General features: G+C 56.7%; 2 protein-coding genes across 2 annotated transcripts; one reads left to right on the forward strand and one right to left on the reverse strand.

The window, feature by feature from the left end:
- Positions 1-5,786: 5,786 nt before the first annotated feature.
- On the reverse strand, positions 5,787-7,561 carry B3GALT6 (beta-1,3-galactosyltransferase 6). Its single transcript, XM_068986478.1, has one exon. It carries the CDS (start codon positions 7,559-7,561, stop codon positions 6,572-6,574), a length of 990 nt encoding a protein of 329 aa, XP_068842579.1. The 3' UTR covers positions 5,787-6,571.
- Positions 7,562-7,751: 190 nt separating this feature from the next.
- Positions 7,752-20,490, forward strand: SDF4 (stromal cell derived factor 4). The gene is made up of 7 exons (XM_068986225.1): positions 7,752-7,856; positions 10,692-11,044; positions 12,975-13,111; positions 13,406-13,519; positions 18,719-18,877; positions 19,078-19,253; positions 19,985-20,490. Exons 2-7 carry the CDS (start codon positions 10,740-10,742, stop codon positions 20,159-20,161), a joined length of 1,068 nt encoding a protein of 355 aa, XP_068842326.1. The 5' UTR covers positions 7,752-7,856; positions 10,692-10,739; the 3' UTR covers positions 20,162-20,490.
- Positions 20,491-21,291: the final 801 nt, after the last annotated feature.

Genomic DNA, 21,291 nt, shown 5'->3' on the forward strand with positions numbered 1-21,291 from the left:
CTGGACCGCTGACTCCTGTGACCCCGGCCAAGGATCCAGAGTGCCCTGAGGGTGTGGGGGAGCTTCTTGGGGCCTGGGTGGATGTGTCCTCTGGGGGGGCCTGAACTTCCTCCTGGCCTGTGTGTACCTCGGCCTCCCAGGTTGACCCCAAATGTCCCAGTGCTGATCGTGACGGTGACTCTGTGGTCCAAGTGGAGCCCCGCCAAAGTCCCTGGTGTCTTTGTGGTGTGTCTGGGGGTCTCTGTGTGTCCCTCATCTCCGCTCAGGGTCCCCAGTGTCTTTGTGGTGTGTCTGGGGGTCTCTGTGTGTCCCCCATCTCCACCTAGGGTCCCCGCTGTCTGTGTGGTGTGTCTGGGGGTCTCTGTGTGTCCCCCATCTCCACCTAGGGTCCCCGCTGTCTGTGTGGTGTGTCTGGAGGTCTCTGTGTGTCTTTCATCTCTGCCCTGGGGGTTAGGCTTTCTTGCCTGAGCTGGAATCACTGGGCCCCCAGGGGTGAATGCAGAGTTGGTATCCAGGCGCCAGTGGCCTGAGCCCCTGGCCAGGCAGTCCCTGGGCTCAGGTCGTCGGTGCAGTCCCTGGGCTCAGGTCGTTAGTACAGTTAGGGTTCTTGGCACTGGGAGAACTACTGGCATTGTCCAGCTCTGGAGGCTGTTGTTCTGACACTTGGGCTGGTGACCACACCATCATTGATCCCGGGTGGGGAGGGATCAGTTTCCTGGAACCTGAACCTGGACTCCCTGGATGAATAGGGACTCTGGGTGAAGGGAGAGGGGTTCCAGACCCCCAACCTGGGGCAGAAGCTCTTCAGGGGCTGTAGGGAGCCTTATCTCATCTGAGGTCCCAAGCTGGCACTCAGTGGTCTGACCTGGGACCTGGCTGTGCCCCCAGGCCCTTGCTCAGTGGGTGCTGGGGGGCTGTGTTCACTGACTGGGCTTGGCCATGTGCCTTCTGGGCTCCATGTTCAGGCCACTCCAACCCCACCCTAGGTCCTGGAGGTGCTCAGTCTTGACCTGACTGATCCAGGAGCTGATACAGAAGCTGAGGCCTCCAGCAGCCTGGGGTCTCCCCCAGTTCAGCCCTTGGAGCTGGGTCAAGATAGGCTGGGGAGCCCACCTGGCTGGCTACTGGGCACACCCTCCCCCTTGACCCATGTCTACGTCTATGCCCGCCACCTCGATCAGCATGCCTGCCCCTTGGTGCATCTGAGGGTGTGTCAGATAGCGCCCATGGTGTTGGGGCTGGGGGCTGAGGGCCTCTGAGGGTGCGTCTGATGGTGCACACAATGTATGGGGGGATGGGAGGGTGGGGGCACGGGGACAAAAGACCTTTGTTCTGGAGGATTTGGATGCAACCTGCTCTAAGGCAGTGACTCACAGGCTCCTCTGGTGTGATAACATTGGTATTGCAACAGCTGGCGTGTCACACACACCTGGGGTGGTGGCCAGGCCAGCCTAGATGGTCACCTGTGCCCACACCCCTCCAAGGTCCTGGGTGTGTGAGATCAGAACTGAACAGGAACGGGTGCTACCTGAAGCGAAGTGGCCCTGCTCCAGGCCCTGCAGCGGGATCAGCCTGGCCTTCACTCTGGAGGCTGCCGGTCCCTCCTCTGGGGCCTGAGGGGCAGACTGGGATCTGTCTGGGACTCTGCGAGGCACCACATGGGCGGTGGTGGCAGGGGTGCAGCAGCCCCTCAGGGATTGGGCTGCTGAGACCCTCAGACGCCACTGGAGGGAGGGGCAGAGCTCAGGTTTCTTTCTTCTTGGATCACCAGGCTGGGTCAGGCCCTGGGTCAGCAGGAGGTGGGCGCTAGACCGAGACCTGCCCTGGCGCCCATCCTGTGGGCAGGGCCATAGAGGTTTGGTGTTTAAGGGAGAGAGTCAACCCCCGTCTAGGCTCCCACGGCCACCATGGCTCTGGGTTCCTCCCCAGCCTTGAGCATCGCCCAGCAGAGCCTTGTCTGGTGGACACTGCCAACCCCAGGGTCTGTGGGCAGGGGAAGTGCCAGGACCTGGGGTCAGGGGCGATGGGGCACCAGCTGTGAGCCCAGGGCACGGTGTGGTGAGGAGGGTCCCTCTGCCCCTCAGCCAAGGCTGGCTCTCCTGGGGGCAGCAAAGGCAAATCTCGTCAGTCAGTGGGGCTCAGTGGACCCGGTCATGCCTGCCAGTGCTTGGACTGGGGGGTGTACCTATGTGCAGTCTTTAAGGCTGACATCCAGAGGGAGGTCGGGCCCTAGCCCAGGTCGGAGTGTCCTTGGGGTCCCTGCCCCAGCCTCATAGGAACTGCTTACCTTTCCTGATTTCACTCATTCCCTGAGTCCTGTTCAGGGGCCCCAGCAGCTGGGAGGGGCTTCAGTGGAGATTCAGCTATTGGCTGATTTCTGCCAGAGCTGGGCCCTGGGCAGAGCTGGTGCTACAGCCACGGTTCATGGGATGGGCATGAGGCCACGAGCAGGGTCTCACTGGTCACTGTGGCCTGAGCAGGGGCCTGGGCTGGCAGTCTCCCCCTTGCCTCCCGCCCTCTTCCCATCACCCCTCTGGTGGGCTCCACGACTAGGGAGGCTCAGGGTCATCAGGAAGGGTGGGGAAAGTTCCAGGGATCCGTGGCAGAGGAGGGAACCTGGGGACCCTAGTCGGGGAGTGGCCGGCGTCAGGGCTGGGGAGGGGTCTCCTGGCTGCAGTGTGGCGGTGGTGAGTAGTACCTCCTCTGCTGGGGGTAAGGCTCTGTAAGGGTGGGAGGGTCTGGGCGGGTGGGGAGTGGAGGGCTTGGAGCCAGTACTGTCATCCACAAATGGAGGAGGGTGCTGGGGGCCAGTTGGGGGAGGGGACAGGGAGAGCTGGGGGGCGTGGAGGGGGGGGTTGATGCACACTTTCTGTGAGAGCAGAACAGAGGGTGCAGTCTGGGGGGCCCAGGCTGGCCTTGGTGGGTGCCTGCAGAGGCCAGGTGATAGGTGAGCAGTCTTTCAGCTCCCAGGGCTGTGGGGACCGTGACCCCCAGGGGAGTCCCAGGCCTAGGAGGCAGGGTGGATGGTGGCTTTTCACCTGCTTCTTGGACTCAGAGTGGGAGAGAGATGTCGGCTTAGCCCAGAGTGTGTTTCTAGGGAGGGAAACCAGCCCACACCCCTCGTCACGCCCCTGGACCAGAGTGCAAGCATCAAGCAGCAACTGGATGTTCTCTGATGTTGGAGGCCCCTTGGGGGACTGGGCACCTGCTGCACTTTAGGCCTGTCTGCAGCAGCTGGTGTGGGCTCCCTGGGCCCTGGATAGGCAAGAGTCAGTGGTTTCATGATGTGAATGTGTGCTTGGGGTGGAGGGCCTGAGACAAGGGTTGGCCGCCCCTGTGAGACCTGTAGATACTGAGTAGGGGACCAAGGGATGCAGGGAATGTGAGCCCAGGCAGAAGAGGCGCAGTCCATGGGGACCCCAGTGTGGTTGCCGTAGGCCACGTGCTCCCACCCTGGAGCCTGGATGTTGGAAGCCTGCCCCCAGATGGCTGGGTCTGTGCTGAGCCCTGGGAGGTGGTGAGATTGGGCCCAGCCAGCAGCTGAGCGGTCTCAGGTGTCTGTCTGTCCTGGAGTGCGCAGATGAAATCCAGGGCTCAGCAGACTCTGCGACTAGCGGTGGCACTCCTGGCAGCCTCCTTGGACTCTGCCGTCTCCTCCCGGAGCCTCTGCTTCCTCTTCCTATGAGGACACAGTTATTCTGCAGTAGGCCCCCTGCCGCCCTCACCTTGGTTACACTTGCCAAGACCCTACTTCTCACTCAGGCCACTCCCAGGTCCTTGGGCTGGGACTTGAACCCATCTTCTGTGGATGCAGTGCAGCCAAGCATGGGATCATCCCACCCACCCCGACCCCCCGCCACCCACCAGACACTGAAGCGGACGGGTGAAGGTCTGAGGGGGCGGGACACATCCTAGGAAGACCACTGGGGAGGCCAGGGTAGCCACCCAGGCCCCTCCCAAGGACCCAGCGTGCCCGGCAGCACCAGCTCTGCCTCTCTGCTGATGTCTTTCGAACAGTAGGGCCCAGCACACAGCAGGTGAAGAGCTCCTGATTCCCAGGATGGCTCACTCCTGGGACAGCTCACTCCCAGGATGGCCAGGGAAGGCTTGAGACCAGTGGGAGCAGTTGTGGGTGGTCTCGACAGCAATCCCCCCCCCCCCGCCCCAACCGAGGATGAGGAAGTGACATTCAAGTGAACCAGGGCTGGCGGGGGCTTGGGGCAGGAGTGAGCCTGGTGTGGAGGGTGGAGGAGGCTGCAGCCAGGAGCCCAGGAAAGGGGCCTGAGTGTGGGGTTGCCGAGGGACAGGCAGCAGGGCCAAGCACAGCCCTGATGTGCTAGCTCAGGCTGCAGGACAGTGGCCGTGGGTCCCCAGGTGCCCTGCTGGCTTCTCCTATTACAGATTTTTTTTCCACTTGCTGGATGCACAGCACAGTGTGCAGGATCTTAGTTTCCCTACTGGTGGTGGAACCCGAGCCCCCTGCAGTGGAAGCTCAGTCTTAACACTGGACCAGGGAAGTCCCAGTGCTGGCTTCTCCTACTCCAAGTGCAGGCTGGGCTGGTCCTACACTCTGGACAGGCCCCCGGCAGCCCCACAGCCCAGTGGCTGGCTGGAGGTGGTGAAGTGGGGGGAGGACCCCCACCCCACACAACAATGTCAGCATCTTGGGGTTGGCTGCATTGCCCCCTCCCCACATCTCCCTCCCAGGCTTCCAGCAAGGGGGCACAGACTTCCAGGGTTGCAGCTCTTGAACCAGGGATCTTTGAATCTATTTTCATCATGTGCACACGAGACTGAGGGACGTTCCCAAGGCCAGAGCTTACTGGCTACTCCTGGTATATCCAGCAACACTGGGATGAGTCAGGGGCTGGCCAAGCTCACAGCAGAAAGAAAGCGTCACCAGAACCTGACCATGCTGGCACCCGATTGCAGAATCCCAGCCTTCAGAGCCATGAGACAGACACCCACACTGTGTGCTGCCTGGGCCAAGACACCCTTAAAATCCACAGCCTGAGAATGGCAGCCAAGAGGCGTGTCAGAGGCATGTGCCTTCTGTCCAGTCCCCAGTGCCCCAGAGTAGGTTGCAGGTAGGGGGCAGCAGGGTCTGGTTACCAGACAGAAAATGCAGAATCCAGCCAGCTGGGGAGGGGCCTCCATCGCCACTTTATTTGACTTCGGCCATGACTATAGAGCTCACTCTCCATGTTTAAGGAGGAACAGAGCTGACTCATTGGAAAAGACCCTGATGCTGGGAAAGATTGAAGGCGGGAGAAGAAAGGGATGACAGAGGATGAGATGGTTGGATGGCATCACCAACTCGATGGACATGGGTTTGAGCAAGCTTTGGGAGTTGGTGATGGACATGGAAGCCTGGCATGCAGCAGTCCACAGGGTCGCAAAGTCAGATACAACTGAGCAACTGCAAAACAACCTTCAGGTATATGCAAAGGGGCTGCGAACACCTGCTGCCCCCAAGGGGATGTACCCCAGCAGGGCTGTGTCAAGACTGACTTTGGGAAACCCTGTCAGTGCTTCCAGAAACACCTGTCCTGTGCAGCCACGAGGAAGGCTGAAAGAGAAGTGATTTTAGAGAGAGGCAGTGGGGTCACCTTCCATGAAAACGGAAGAGAGATAGATACTTTTGAATTCTTCCATGTTTCAACACTCGAGCAGCAATGGGTCTACAACTCAAGCTGGAAAAATAGATTAATCCATAAATTCCAAGTTCTGATAGAAAAGTCTTTTCTTAAATAACTTAAAACATACAGACACCCATACACTCCCAACTTAAAACTATTCAAAAGTTACAAAATTTATAAATAAATCACAGGCAAGCTCTGCCTTACACATACCACGAATTCACTCCAGACACAGACCAAGATACCATGAAAGCTGATTCACACGCAACGGACTTAAATACTAGATGACACGTGACCGACGATACCAGCAGGAGATGCAAGCGATGACCTAACCGCACAAGGTGAAGTAACTTCGATAAAAACTGTTGGGTTGCATCACACTTTGAGTCTCCAAGTGCCAGGGCCCAGTTTATGCGGTCTTGGCCCTTGGTGCAGGTGGACGGTCAGTACAGTGGCTTCAGGACATAACACGGTCCACTGCCCCAACGGGTTTGGGAATTTTTCTTTGGAGTCAGGTCCTCCAAGTCCTTCCAGCTCCACCCTCTGGCTCCTTGGCCCCAGCCTGGGAGAGGAAGGTAAGTGAATAGGCCCCATGGGGCTGCCTGATGAGGACGCCCTCATCTGATCAAATACTTGAATCGAGAAACAGGACATTTCTGCCTGGACACGATGCTGGTTCCAGACCCAGAACAAGATGCTCTCGGGTGGGCATGGACTGGTTCCTGGGCTTAGGAGTCATCCACCGCTGCGAGGCATCTGCTCGGAAGCCCGTTGTCACCAGATAAACTGGGTCCTCTTAAGGGCCAGCCTCATGCTAAGAACCATGCAGAAGCTGTCAGCTTTGCTAGAGGAAGGCCGACGGGAGGCCTTGCAGCACCGCCTTGCGCGGTTGAGACCCTGGCGTCCTGTGGGCACGCGGGCCGGCTCGGCCGTCAGGGGATGCCCTCTTTCCTCTGACAGCACTGTGAGGGCGGTGCCGACCAGTCATAGACGTAGGACAGGCGCAGCTGCACCTCGCGCTTGCATAGGCGGCCCTCGTGCGTCAGCGTCCGGTGTTTCTCCAGCATGTCCTCCAGGCTCTGCTTGTGTGTCACCAGGTACTGGTTGTTGCAGCCACGGGACTTGTACTCAGTGTCAAAGCGCGGGTCGTGCTCTCGCTGCACGTCCACTGGCGCCAGCCAGGCGCCCAACGACACGTCTTCGCTGTGCCAGGCACGCAGGTACTCGCGGCTGAGGCGCAGGTAGCGCACCAGGTCGGCAGAGAGAACGTAGCCGCCGCCAAGCGCGTAGGGTAGGTAGTAGTCGCACAGCTGCCAGGCGGCCTCACGCCAGCGGCCCCCGGGCCGGACACGGCCACGGCCAGAGAAGAAGCCCCAGTAGAGGCGGCGGCGGCGGGCAGGGTCACGGGCGCGCAGTTCGGCCAGTACCGCGTCCAGGCGTGCGAACGAGTCGTCGTCCGCCTTGAGCACGAACTCGAAGGCCACGTGCTCGTCTAGCCAGGCCAGCATGGCCAGCACCTTGGCCGTGAGGTTCTCGTACGCGTCACGCAGCCCAGGCAGCAGCAGCAGGTCGCCGTGCTGAGCCTGCTCCCGCTCCAGGGCACGCCGTTCCTCGTCGCCTAGCCCGCTGGTGCCCACGGCGAAGCGCGCCCACACGTCCCCGGGGCCGCCGCGCCGCGCCGCCAGCCACGTGCTGCGGACCACGCTGCGCCTCTCGGCCGCCCGCGGCGCGCTGGCCACCAGCACGGCCAGGAAGGCAGCGGCGCGCGCCGGGCGGACGGGCGCCGGTGCTGCGGGGCCGGAGAGCGCGGAGTCGGGAGGCGCGGCGCAGCGCGCCAGGTAGAGCAGCGCAACGCCGCCCAGTGCCAGGCCGCCCAGGCCCAGCGCCGTCCGGTGCCGCCACGCGCGCCGCAGCAGCTTCATTGCTCGGGGAGCGCCGCGGACAGAGGCCGCGCGTGGGGCCGCGCCGCGCCGCCGGGCTACGTGGATCCCCGCGCTGTTCTCATTGGCTGCCCGGGAGAGCTGTGAGGCCGCTTCCGCCCAGAGAAAAGGTGGCTGCGCCGGCGTCGGCGTGGGGAGGTCGCGCCGCTCGCACCGCCCCCCACCCGACCCGCCTCTTCCCGGAAGAAAGATGGCTGCGGCCTAAGTGGAGGCCCGTTGGAGGCGTAGCGGGCGCTCAGGCCGCGGTCGCGGATCCTGGGTGAGGGGAGGGAGGCCGGTGAGTGAGGGCCGCGGGGCGTGACAGCCCCCGCCCGGCCCCGGGGCGGCGGGAAGGGGGCGCGCAGGCCGACTGGGCTTCGGACGGCCCACAGCTACCGCCGACCGGGCCCCTCAGATGCCTGGGTCGGGGGGTCGGTGGAGCGAGGTCAGGGGTCGCGCCCCCGCCGTGCTGGGGGTGGGGAGCATCCGATCCGCCTGAAGCCTGGGACACCCGGCTCGGCCTGGGCCAGTCGTTGCCAACGCCGTGTGCGACTTCTGAGGCCGGGGACGGATCTATTAAAAAACCGTTTGCGTTTTAACGACGATGGTCTTACCTGTTTCACAGAGTGGGCCCCAGGGGTGTTCAGGAACCCAGGGTGGGTCCCCCAGTCTGTAGGGCAGCCCCTGCTCTGAAATCCCTTCACCTGGGGCGGGAGAGAAGTGAGCGACTGACTCCTGTGCTCAACAAGGTGCAAAACAGGGTGTTGTGAACCAAGAGGAGGACGTCTACCTAATCTCCTGATACCTATCTGGTCATTTACGCTTTGTGCAAAATATCAAGTAAATAACATCCCTTGTACGACCATCAAGACAAGTAGAGTCTGGGACTGACCGTTCTTTCCAGAAGTGAAGTCCAGTCAGTTTGGACCGGACACCTGTGTGTTTATGGCCATGAGTCACGAGGGCAGTGTTTAGGTCAGGAGGAAGTTGTCTTGGTTTGCTCGGGAATTCCGGGAACGTACAGATGGTGGTGGAGTGGAAAAGCCTGCTGCGTGGACAGTGCTCTCAGACGGGGACAAACCGGAGTTCCAGAAGACGTGGTGGAGGGGGTGGTGGCAGCACAGAGTGCACAGCTGGTGGGTTTTGCTGAGGAGGGTGCAGTTCCTCTCAAACATGGAAAGAGGGACGTAGGCTGCCCGTCCGTGAGACAGGTTCCCCTCCAAGGAATGAGCCAGCTGAGCCAGGAGAGCAGGATCTTGTCCAGGGCTAACATGAAACCGACAGACACGTCTTTAGTAAGTGGAGGTTCTTCTATCTGGCGCAGAAAGAATTCAGTAATCCCCAGGGTGACAGGTGAGGAAAGAGTTTATAGTGTAAGACATTTATGAGAGATACAAGCAGGTAGGCAAGGGGACTCTGCCCCGAGAATTAAGCTACTACATTTTTATAGCCAAAGGACAGTGGGGAGGGAGAGGAAGACCATCTTTTTCCTCATTCTTGAGTAGACGCCACTCCTCCATCATCAGCTCCTCCTCCATGTTGGGCGGGGACCTCCTTGTTCCTAGCTGGTCAAACTGTCTTGTCCCTCCCTGTGTGGTTACGCTGTCCTGTCCCCCGTGGTCACGCTACCCTGTCCCCACATGTCAAACTGGGGCTGTCCTGGTGCAATGGGACTGAGTAAAAAGGTGGTAACTTAAATATGGCAAATCATCTCAGGTTTCAGTATAATGTGACCTTTTCCTTATATTTTTGTTTATAGTGAGCACAGAGGAGCTTGTCCTAGGAACCATTAACTTCTTGACTTTGCCAGGCAGGATGTGGGCCTTATTCCACCATTGTTTTATTGTTTTCGGGCATGTCTTGTGCTTCTGTTGCACGGTTTTGTTGCTGAGCAAGACTGCTTGGTTTTGTGGTTAGGCAGACCTGTTCTCTTGAGTGATCATTAACTTACAGGGGTCTTCCATACTTTTTCATTTACTTACGATACCTTAGTGGGATTAACTATTTAATTACCTGCTTTATCTCTTTATTCTGTCCTCGTCAGACTGACGTGCAGAGGTGTCCCCCTGCCAGGGGAGATGTTAGCCAGGAGCACATAGGACAGAAAAGAGGCATCAGAGAAGCAAGTGTCTGCCGTGGGCCACGGGCTCTCCCTGGCCTCCGTCATGCTGAGGCCAGCACAGGGATCTCCTTGATCTGATGATGAGCACCGTGGTTCAGGAACCCTTTGTGCCTCAGCTTGGCTGCCAACGGCACCCTGGTTTGGGGAGCTTCCCTATGCTGCTCCCTTGCAGGCCTGCTGGAAGGGGCCTCTGAGGCACCTGGAAGGGCCAGAAGGTGTTTGCCTGGTGGACAGGCTCCAAGAGGAACACATTGAGGGGCATGGAGTCCTGCGGTGGGAGGGACCCTGGAGCAAGGACGTGTGTGTATTATGTGTGCGTATGAGCACATGTGGGTCTATGTGTGTAGGTATGTATATGTGTGCACATGTGTATATGGTCACAAGTGCACTTGTGCACGTCTCATGTGCATGCACATTCTGTGTTTACGTGTGAACGTGTGTGAACACGGAGATGGCGAGTGGGAGCAGTGGCTCCCTGCCTGGTGGTTTGGGTTCTGTTGGCCCCAGGTGTCACAGAGCCCTGGGGCAGGAGCCTGAGGCTGAGGAGCTCTGGTGCCTTAGTTCTGGTCCCGGGGCTGGAGTGCTGAGCTGGCATCTGCAGTGTGAGTTGTGACTCTGGGGTCAGCTTCTTTGCCAGCAAGTTGAGACTGAGTGTGCTGGGCACTGAGCTGTAGGCCCGAGGGGGGAGAGGGCTAGCGATGCAGAGTGTACCTCGGGGAGGGAGTAGGAACTGAAGAAAAGGGAAAACAGGACATCCAGCATGGTCCCTGGAAATTGAGGACTTGTATTTCATGTTACCAAGTAAGCACCTCTTTAGCCAAGCATTTGCTGGGACGGGCTCTGGATCCTCCTGTAAACCTTTAAGGGATAGTCGGGGCCCGGCTGCCTCAGGCTGTTGGCTGCGGGCAGCTGTGCTGGATGAGCCGCAGGGCCTCCTGCAGTGCCTGAGGTGGTAGGTGGCTGTGGTCACCACCTCCCCGCTTCCTCACCCACCTGCCTCTCTCTCTGCAGCTCCTGGCCACATTTGCAGCCTGTCCCGCACCGCAGACCCTGGCGGCCATGGCCTCCAGGCAGGCTCCCCTCTGTGGCCTGGCTCCTTGCTGCCTCTGGCTCCTGGGTGTTGTCCTTCTGATGAATGCGTCCGCCCGGCCTGCCAACCACTCATCTGCTCGAGAGAGAGCAGGTAATAGGGAGGAAAATGAGATCCTGCCTCCGGACCACCTGAACGGGGTAAAGCTGGAGATGGATGGGCACCTCAACAAAGATTTCCACCAGGAGGTCTTCCTGGGCAGGGACATGGATGACTTTGAGGAGGACGCAGAGCCTCGGAAGAGCCGGAGGAAGCTGATGGTCATCTTCTCCAAGTAGGTGTCACTGGGAGCTGTGGGGGGAATGGGGTGGCTGGCCTCAGCCCCTCTGTTGGTCCTGCCCTGGTTTTGCACCAAGTCCCCGCTTGGTGCCATGTTGTGGAGGTGGAGCCCTAACACGTGCTCTTGGGAAGTTGGCAGCATTTCAGCCATGGATGTGCAGCCCTGAGCCGCACACTGTGCCCACCCAGGGGTGGGAGTGGGGTTCAGGTCATGGGGAACCCCCCAGGTTGTGGGGAAATGCAGAAACTAGCCTCCTAGGGACTGGATGTCCTGGGGCTGACCAGATGTGCTCCAGCCCCGTCCATCCACACTGTACATTTTTGTTATACATCCTGTGTCTGGCAGGGTTGTTGTGGGGTGAGGGGTGTCTAGCCTGCATTTACCTTCTTGCTGACTCCCCACACACCCGTCTCTCCCACGTGGGGCCCCATGTTTTTGCCACGTGTGAACTGCTGTTTGCTTGCCTGCCCCGCCCAGACCAGAGCACACAAGCCTCAGGACATAGTTTCAAGCAAGCAGAAGTAATGTTGCCACAGCACTTCTTAAGCGAGGTTTTTATTTTGGGAGCAGTTTTAGATTTACAGAAAAGTTGCAAACCGAGGCACATTTGTGGAAACTAAAACACAGTAGCGCTCCGTTACTGTTCCCGCTACTCCAGGCTTCAGGTCACATGCTGCCCCAGGGTCCTCTTTCTGCCCTGGATCCCATCCAGGATCCTACCTTTTCGTGGCCTTGACAGCTACGAGGAGGACTCCTCAGGTGTTTGTAGCATGTTCCTGATTTGGGGTTTGTCTGCCGTGTTTTCTCCTGGTTGGACAGGGGTTGTGGGTTTTTGGAAAGAAGACCCCAGAAGTGAGGTGGCCCTCTTGTCACATCACATCAGGGCACCTGATGTTTGCATGACATCATGGGGGCTGTATGCCTGGTCACATGGCTCAGGTGGTGTCTGCCAGGGAGAGTTGCAGTCTCTTTGGCAATCTCCGGTCTCTTTGGCAGCCACCCAGGGAGAGGCAGCCCACCCTGCTGGGGGTGGGAGCTAAGCTCAGGGAAGACCCACCATGTAGTCTGGAATTCCATGAGGAGGACGGACTTGTGGGTGTGTGTCTGCACTCTGGAGGGGACCCAGCTCTGTGCTGTTTGTCTGGCTACTTCCCTGTTCCAGCCTTGGCTGCTCATCCGTTCCATCCTTGGCCACCAGGATATCATCAACCCCCAGCTCCTTGTTTTAAGCACTTCCTCCCTTCCTCGCACTGCCAGCCACTCCAGCTTCACTTCCTCATGTAATGTTCCTGCCGCAGTTCTCCAAGGAGCGCTAGTTTATTTCATTGGAGAGTGAGATTTAGAGATGAAGAACCAGGCAGTGGGTGTGGGCATTGCTGCTGGGGTGTCATTGCTTGTAGTCCTCTCCATGGACTTGATAACATATCTGTGCATGCTAACCTGTGTGTACATTTGTGTGTACTAAGTCACACATGTGTGTATGTTCTGACCCACGTCCATGGGTGTGCATTAGCCATGTACACACTCACATGTGCACACCTCTCAACACACCTGCATCTACAGCTGTTTCTTTGTCTTGCTGGCTGTATCTGTGTGTCAACTTGCCTTTCCCCTGGTGTCTGAAATCCAGTCCTGTTATTGGGGCTCATTGGGCTTGCGTCCCAAGTGTGTGGTCCGAAGAACTGGGTTGATGATGCGCCCCATCCTGTAGCAAGGTGGTCCCAAGACTGATGGTGTAGGGCCAGGCACACTGCCCAGCATGCTCCCTGATTCCCCCGTATCTACTCAGCTTTTCCTGTGTGCCCTTCGGGTGGGATGTGTTACTGTTGGTGGTGGTTTCATTCTTCCTGTGGAGCCCCTCTGGCCATCCTTCTGTCTGTCGGGGTCCTGGAGGCCTCGTCTGACACAGCCTGTGGGCCCGCAGGGTGGATTTGAACACTGACAGGAGGATCAGCGCCAAGGAGATGCAGAAATGGATCATGCAGAAAACAGCTGAGCACTTCCAGGAGGCTGTTGCAGAGAGCAGGGCACACTTCCGAGCTGTGGACCCCGATGGTGACGGTATGGCCAGCCCATGACCTGACCCTGAGGGGCCTGAGGCTGCTGGCAGAGGACTGCTCATGGGCAGGAGTGGGGCTCCAGGATGAGGGAGGGTGGGGGGTGCCACTGGCTGTGCAGATGAGGATCTGCACGGCTGGGCTCAGGGATGAAACTTGAAGCTGGTGCTTTGCTGCTTCTGCCTCTATAGCTGCCCGTGGCACAGAGATTTTTGACCGATGGCTTAAAATAACTAAAATTCTCTTTTTAAAAAAGGTTCCTTGTTAAAGCTCCTAACAGGTTGGTCTGCTCTTTCAGGCCACGTATCTTGGGATGAGTACAAGGTGAAGTTTTTGGCAACCAAAGGCCACAATGAGAGAGAAGTTGCTGAAAAGATAAAGAATAAGTGGGACCTGAACATCGATGAGGAGAGTGAGTGCTTGGCTCCCACGGCTGGCGTAGCGCCGAGACAGTGCAGGTGCCGGGCGGGGCATGAGTGAGACGTGGCCACAGCCTGTGTTCCTGCAGGCCCTTGAGACAGAGCCTCCAGGACCCTCAGGCACGTTGCAGGGGAGGTGCAGGGACAAACGGCAGCCTCTAGTGGCTTGAGCTCTGGGGAGGAGGTGGCAGATGGTACCAGAGCACTGGGAAGCGGGTCTCGGCTGGGACTGGTCCTCAACCCTGGACGAGGTCTGATCCTGAGAGTCAGTGAGGTTGTGCGGGCGCTTGCCGATGGTGCCTGGCGACCATGCTACTGAGTGTGGCGACAGATGTAATTCTCCCCTTAGCTTTTCAGAGAAGTTCCTCTAAAAACCTGTCTCACTGATACACAATTTGATGCCTGTTAGCTGAGTTCTGAAGCATCACTGAAGCGTTGTTAGGACGTTTAGTGATTGCTGTCTTCAGCTCTGCCCTCCCATCCCTCCCTCGGGGTTTGTTCTCAGCCAGGTGTCGGGTTCGGCTCGATGGGCATTGTGAGAGTATAGCACGCCACCTGTGGTCTCCCGTTCGGTCTTTCCTCGGCACATCATCCCCGCCGTTGTCATCAGTGTGTTGTCATCTCTTGATGGACTTGCTCCAGCTATTCCTGAGGCATTCCCCGTTTGTCTCGTGCCCGCCTGGCCGTCGGGATTGAGTGCATCATGGCCTCCTGTGGGTGCCCGTGGCCCTGCCTGCCTCTTCTTTGGGAGGGCCAGTGCTGCTGTATTCGGTATTTGTAGATGCACTGTGGGCACCACTGTTCTTTGTCGGGGTTGGCGTTTCTAGGACTGGACTCCCTTCTTTGCCACTGCGTGTGTGATCCATGCCTTCTTTCTGTTTGCACTTGCTCTTTTTTTTTTAAAAAGGTTTATTGTTATTATTTTAAAATACTTATTTGGCTGTGCTGGGTCTTGGTTGCAGCACATAGGGGTCTTTGATCTTTGCTGTGACTTGCAAGATCTTTTGTTGTAGCATCTGGCATCTGGTTCCCCCACCAGAGATCAATCCCAGGCCCCCTGCATTGGGAACACAGAGCTGCAGCCACTGGACCAGGGAAGTTCCTCTTTAGCTTCTAATTCCCAGTTCCACTTGTTCTTGCTGGTGTGCAGGAAAGTGACTGGCTTCTCTATGTCTGCCTTCTATCCTGTAGCCTTGCTATACTTGCTCAGTGGTTCCAGGAGTTTCTTGTCTATTTTGGGGGGTTTTCTTCACAGGCAGTTGTAACATTGTTGAACAAAGATAGTGTATTTCCTCTTTGCCAATCATTGCCCCTTTTATTCCTTTTCTTGTCCTAATGCATCAGGACTTCCAGTACAATGTTGAAAAGCAGTGGTGAGAAGAACCATCCTTGCCTTAAATCTGATTTTAGTGGGAAAGCTTTGAGTTTCTCACCATCAATTATTAGTATGATCTTAGCTGTGGAGTTTTTGTGGATGTTCTTTATGAAGGTGATGAGTCCCCTCTGTTCCTAGTCTACTGAGAGTGTTCATGAATGGATTTTGTCAGATGCTTTTTGCATTGTCATTGTTGTTCAGTTGCTAAGTCGTGTCTGACTCTTTGCGACCCCATAGATTGGTGCACACCAGGCTTCCCTGTGCTTCACTATCTCCCGGAGCTTGCTTAAACTCATGTCCATAGAGTCCATGACGCCATCCAACCAACTCATCCTCTGTCACCCTCCTTCTTCTCTTGCCCTCAGTCTTTCCCAGCATTAGGGTCTTTCCCAATGTGTCAGGTCTTTGCATCAAGTGGCCAAAGTATTGGAGCTTCAGCATCAGTCCTTCCAGTGAATTTTGAGGGTTAATATCCTTTAGGATTGACTGGTTTGATCTGCTTGCTGTCCAAGGGACTGTCAAGAGTCTTCTCCAACACCATAATTCAAAAGCATCAATTCTTTGGCGCTCAGCCTTCTTTATGGTCCAACTCTCACATCCATACATGACTACTGGAAAAACCATAGCTTTGACTATACGGACCTTTGTTGGCAAAGTAATGTTTCTGCTTTTTAATATGCTGTCTAGGTTTGTCATAGTTTTTCTTCCAAGGAGCAAGCGTCTTTTAATTTTGTGGCTACAGTCACTGTCCACAGTGATTTTGGACTCCAGGAAAACAAAATCTGCCACTGTTTCCACTTTTTCCCCAGCTATTTGCCATGAAGTGATGGGACTGGATGCCAGGATCTTAGCTTTTTGAATGTTGACTTTTAAGCCAGTTTTTTCACTCTCCTCTTTCACGCTCCTCTTTCACTCTCCCCAAGAGGCTCTTTAGTTCCTTTTTACTTTCTGCCCTTAGAGTGGTATCACCTGCATATCGGAGGTTGTTGATATTTCTTTTGGCAGTCTTGATTCCAGCTTGTGATTCATCCAGCCTGACATTTCTCATGATGTATCTTGCATAGAAGTTAAATAAGCAGGGTGACAATATACAGCCTTGACGTACTCCTTTCCCAATTTGGAACCAGTCTGTTGTTCCATGTCTGGTTCTAACTGTTGGTTTTTGATATGTGTACAAGTTTCTCAGCAGTCAGGTAAGGTGGTCTGGTATTCCCATCTTTATAAGAATTTTCCAGTTTATTGTGATCCACATAGTCAAAGGCTTTGGTGTAGTCAGTGAAGCAGAAGTAGATATATCTCTGGAATTCTTTTGCTTTTTCTATGATCCAGCGGCTGTTGGCAATTTGATCTCTGGTTCTTTTGCCTTTTTAAAATTTAGCTTGTACACTTGGAAGTTCTTAGTTCACATACTGTTGAAACCTAGCTTGAAGGATTGTGAGCATTACATTGCTAGCATGTGAAATGAGTGTAATTGTGCAGTAGTTTGAACATTCTTTGACATTGCCCTTCATTGGGATTGGAATGGAAACTGACCTTTTCCAGTCCTGTGGCCACTGCTGAGTTTTCCAAATTTGCTGGCATCTATTGATAGGATCCGGAGAAGGCAATGGCATCCCACTCCAGTACTCTTGCCTGGAAAATCCCGTGGACGGAGGAGCCTGGTGGGCTGCAGTCCATGGGGTCGCTAAGAGTTGGACACGACTGAGTGAATTCACTTTCACTTTTCACTTTCATGCATTGGAGAAGGAAATGGCAACCCACTCCAGTGTTCTTGCCTGGAGAATCTCAGGGATGGGGGAGCCTGGTGGGCTGCCGTCTATGGGATCACACAGAGTCAGGCACAACTGAAGCGACTTAGCAGCAGCAGCGGCATTGATAGGATCATGTGATTTTTCTTCATTAGCCTGTTGATGTGAATATCAGTTGAGTTTCAGATGTTGAACCAACCTTGCCTATCTGGGATAAATCCAACTTGGATTGTAATCTTTGTGTACGTTGTGTGGTTTGATCTGCTAATATTTTGTTGAGTGTTTTGCATTTGTATTGATGTGAAATCTGGTCTGTAGATTTTTTTTCTTGTTGTGTGCTTTCTACGTTTGTTGTTAGGACCTCGTAGAGTGAATCAAGAAGTGTTCCCTCTGCTCTCTTTTGGAAGAGGTTGTGGAGATTGATGTGGCCTCCTCCTCACATGTTTTGTAGAATTCACCTGTGAACTGCCCTTGAGGCTTGGTCTTTCCAAAGCATTTTATTATTTCATGGGCTACATGAAGTTTAGCTTTATTTTGTGAGCCAGTCTGTCTTTGTAATACATGAGATAAGCTCATTACTGTTTCTGTTTCTTTTTTTCCCTTTCATCTTTCCCTCTGCTGATGTGGGGTTTAGAGACCTCGCTTTCCTTTTCTCAGCGGTCACATGACCCCACATGGCTGCCTGACAGGTGTGAAGAGGGTGCCCGGCTTTGCAGGTGTGCCCATGAGGGCTGCTTGTTGTGGGCAGGGGTTTGTATCTTATAGCTTTACTTTTTCCTGTTCATATGGATGACACCCATTTAACTTAACAGAGTACAAGTTGAGAGCGTTTCAGTCTGTTCCTGGGCGGAATAGATGCCCCCTTCCTGTGCAGGTGATGCCACCCAGGGTTTTGGTTCTGCTTTTTTTTAAAACCTGTTTTCTTCCTATTTTTATATGTTTCCATTTTGTGTTTCCATTGTTTTCCTGTGGTTCAGACAGTCCCCTGAAGGTGTCCTTCAGAGGTGGCTGGGGGCCTGGTTCTCCTGTTAGCATTGGAGATTTGGTGCTGGCTTCTCAGGCAGCTGCCAGTCATCTCTGCCTGGTTGTCTTCAGCGCCCTTTCCCTGAGGTGTATGTGGATCAGGATGTGTCCTTCCTGTATCTAGAGGTTGTGGAGTCTGTCTGCACAGCCCTCAGCTGACTCCTCTGTGCTTGTGCATCTGGGCGGGGGTGCGCAGATCTGGGGATCAGAAGTGAAGAGCAGTGTCGGGGTGCCCAGAGACCCTAGAGTGCATTGGGGGAGGGCTGGCTGGTGAGCCCCTGTGGGTACCCAAGGCCGCTGTCCCAGTGTACCCAGACAGGCTCCCTCCAGGCCTCCAGCTGGTGCTGCCAGGTCCCCACTCTAGGACACTGCGCTCCAGTCTCTGTCTCCTGCACGAGGACACCTGAGCTGAGGGCCCATCTGAATCCCAGTGGTCTCACCTTAAGACCTTTCACCAATTATATCGGCAAAGACCTTTCCAAATCAGGTCTTGTTTGCAGGCTTTGGGTGTACTGCGCTTGCTTTTCCCCCACCCCCGCTGGACACACAGATCATTGCCGACCACTGGCCTCCAGGGTCCCCGCTCCCTGCATTGGGCCTTCTCATGGCAGGGGGAGTGAGTGTCACTTGGGGGACACATGACTCATATCTGGAGACTGGGTTTTCCTTCAGAGCACTGCCCAGTGAACGGGAGGAAACAGGAAGGAATCAAGCTGTGCCTTGGTTCCTGCAGAGCTAGTGGCCTGCCACAGTTTTTCCACTGCCCAGGAGCGAATAGGGGAGGGGCTGCATTGGGGTGGAGGGGTCTGTGTCTGAAGGGGTCTATGTCCGGGTTGGGGGGCCTCTTTAGTTGAGAGTTTGCGTCTGCATCTTGGGGGCCTGGGCATCTGTCTCTGGGGGCTGAGTTCCCCTCTGAGGGCCGAGTCCTTGTCCCAGCACCTCTGTGTCCCGAGCTGCCCCCTTCTCTTGGGCTGTGCGTCTCAAAACTTTCCAGATGTCTGCAGTGGTCCTGTGTGCCTGGGTCCTCACGGACACACCTCTCTCAGCACAGGAAGTCCTGGAGAACCTCAAAGACCGCTGGTATCAGGCGGACAATCCGCCCCCGGACCTGCTACTGACAGAGAGCGAGTTCCTATCGTTCCTGCACCCTGAGCACAGCCGCGGCATGCTGCAGTTCATGGTCAAGGAGATCATCCGGGACCTGGGTGAGGCCAGGCCGCAGAGGTCAGCCTGGGCTGGTCCTAGACTGGGTGGCTTGGGGGACTGTGTGATCGCTGCTCTCGGTCACGCTGAGACCACACAGATTGAAAACCTGATGGCAAAGCCCCATTGGCTGAGTTTCTCCCAAGTGGCCTTGGTGGTCCTGTGCCCACTGGATTCTGACATCTGCCCTCCTGTCCCACAGACCAGGATGGTGACAAGAAGCTCTCGCTGTCTGAGTTCATCTCTCTGCCCGTGGGCACCGTGGAGAACCAGCAGGGCCAGGATGTTGATGACGGCTGGGTGCGGGACAGGAAGAGAGAGTTCGAGGAGCTGATTGACGCCAACCATGATGGGATCGTGACCATGGCAGAGCTGGAGGTGGGTGTGGGGCCATCCTGTGCTGGGAGGCAGAGTTGATCTGGCTGTGGCTGGGCACTGGTCAGGGGAACTGGAGCCTCTGAGTTGGGCCGTGCAGCCGATGTCGTGGGCTCCCCTTCTTGGGCCCAGGTGTGCTGTCCCCCATGGGCAGTCTGGCCAGACTCTGGGGCGGGAGGGCTGTGCACAGGCTGGACCCACTGCCTGCCTGTCAGTGTCTTCCCTGGCGTCGTGTGTAGGTGCTGCATGGCCTTGTTTCCTCCCGTGGCTGGATGAGTCATTGCATTTTATTCCAGAATCCCCTGACCCCTGCTCATAGCTGGCAGGATGTCTGGTTTGGGAACTCCTGCCTGTCAGCACTGCCGTCCTGGCGGTTGGTGTGCATGTGCCCCACTTCGGGGCCTCCCTTCGCCCTGCCCTTCTGTGGCTGGACACCCTGATATTAGCAGGGAGGTGCCCACACAGGTGGAGGCTGCCTGGCCCTGAGCCACTTCCAGCCTGGTGCCCGCCTTCCAGAACAGGCCCACCTCCTGGCTCCACAGCTTCTGTCCTACCAGCCGATGGGTATTACAGACCAGGCTCCGCCTGCTGTAGCCGAGGCGTAGGTGCCCCATGAGTGCAGGGTGTCCTCAGGGGGGTCTTGGTTGCATAGCTGGATGTGGCCTGAACCTGAGGAGATGCCCCTGGCCCGGAGGGGTTTGGGGTGCATCGGGGCTGAGCCACTGCCCTTGCAGGACTACATGGACCCCATGAATGAGTTCAGCGCCCTCAATGAGGCCAAGCAGATGATTGCTATCGCTGACGAGAACCAGAATCACTACCTGGAGCCCGAGGAAGTGCTCAAGTACAGTGAGTTCTTCACGGGCAGCAAGCTGGTGGACTACGCCCGCAGCGTGCATGAGGAGTTCTGAGCCGCCCCCCGCCCGCTTCCTGCCCCCGCAGCACCCCGCGGGCTGCCCGCACCCTGATTCCAGTGTAATCACTGCATCTCGCTTCTGAGAACTCAGAGCCCTGCTGCCGGAGGCACTGACCACATCAGGGCGGTGGGCTCCCCCACCGTGGGAAACGACGAAGCTCCTGCCATTCCCTCGAAAACTGAAAGGTGAAACTTTGCTGGAAACCGGCAGCCAGTGGCTGGGGTGGGGCGGGGTGCTGGGTGGGGCTGTGAGAGCCACCGGCCCGTGGCCGTCAGTCTCTGAGGAGCATGAATATTGGTGTCAGGAATCACATTAATTTACTTCAAAATATAGTTGCCTTTTTCTCTCAGCTTCATTGTTTTGGTGGGAAAAAAAACCACGTAGACGATTACTTGGGATGTTTGTGGCCAGGTGGCTTCCCCTTGAAGTTTTGCGGTGGGCGGTTTGGTTAGAACCCGGGGGTTCCTAGCGTTGACATTCACCTGTGATCGGGTGGGGCCTCAGCTGCCAATTTAAAGTCAGGAGCGAGAGTCCAGGCCTGGGTGAGGCCACCTGGGAGGGACCAGGAGGAAATGGGACTTTAGGACGGAGGGGGGCTCTGAGGATGAGCGCTCCCAGGGATGAGGGTAGAGAACTAGGGGCACTCACAGAGTTTGGAAAGCACAGGAGTCCTGGCCTGGGGCTCCCTGCCGGAGATGGGGAAGAGCAGTCCCGGGGGCTGTGGTGAGGCTGGGGAGTTGGGAGCCTGCAGTGGGGGAGATGAGGCGACAGGTCTTCTACTGGCTCCTTCCCAGGGTCTGCTGTGCCTGGTGCGTGGCTGGCGTGTGGGGTGGAGGAGATAACACACTGGGGGTCAGATGACTGAGGGAGGGTCACCCACCAAGCTCGCTGCCTCCCAGCTGGCCCCTGCCGGGCACTGTCGGAAGCCTGAGCCCACGAGGCCTCAGTGGATGGCTCACCTGGCCAGATGGTGTACGTGGGCCTTGGCTGGGGTGGGGGCTCTGGCCGAGTGGGCATCGGGGCCAGCCTGAGCTGCCCACGTGACCTGCTTCCGAGCAGTGTGGGGAGGGGCTGCCCCAGAGGAGCAGGGCGCGGTGACAGAGCTGGTTTCCAGACAAACAAGA

The sequence above is a fragment of the Capricornis sumatraensis genome, chromosome 14, assembly GCF_032405125.1.
Source record: "Capricornis sumatraensis isolate serow.1 chromosome 14, serow.2, whole genome shotgun sequence".
Lineage (NCBI taxonomy): Eukaryota > Metazoa > Chordata > Mammalia > Artiodactyla > Bovidae > Capricornis > Capricornis sumatraensis.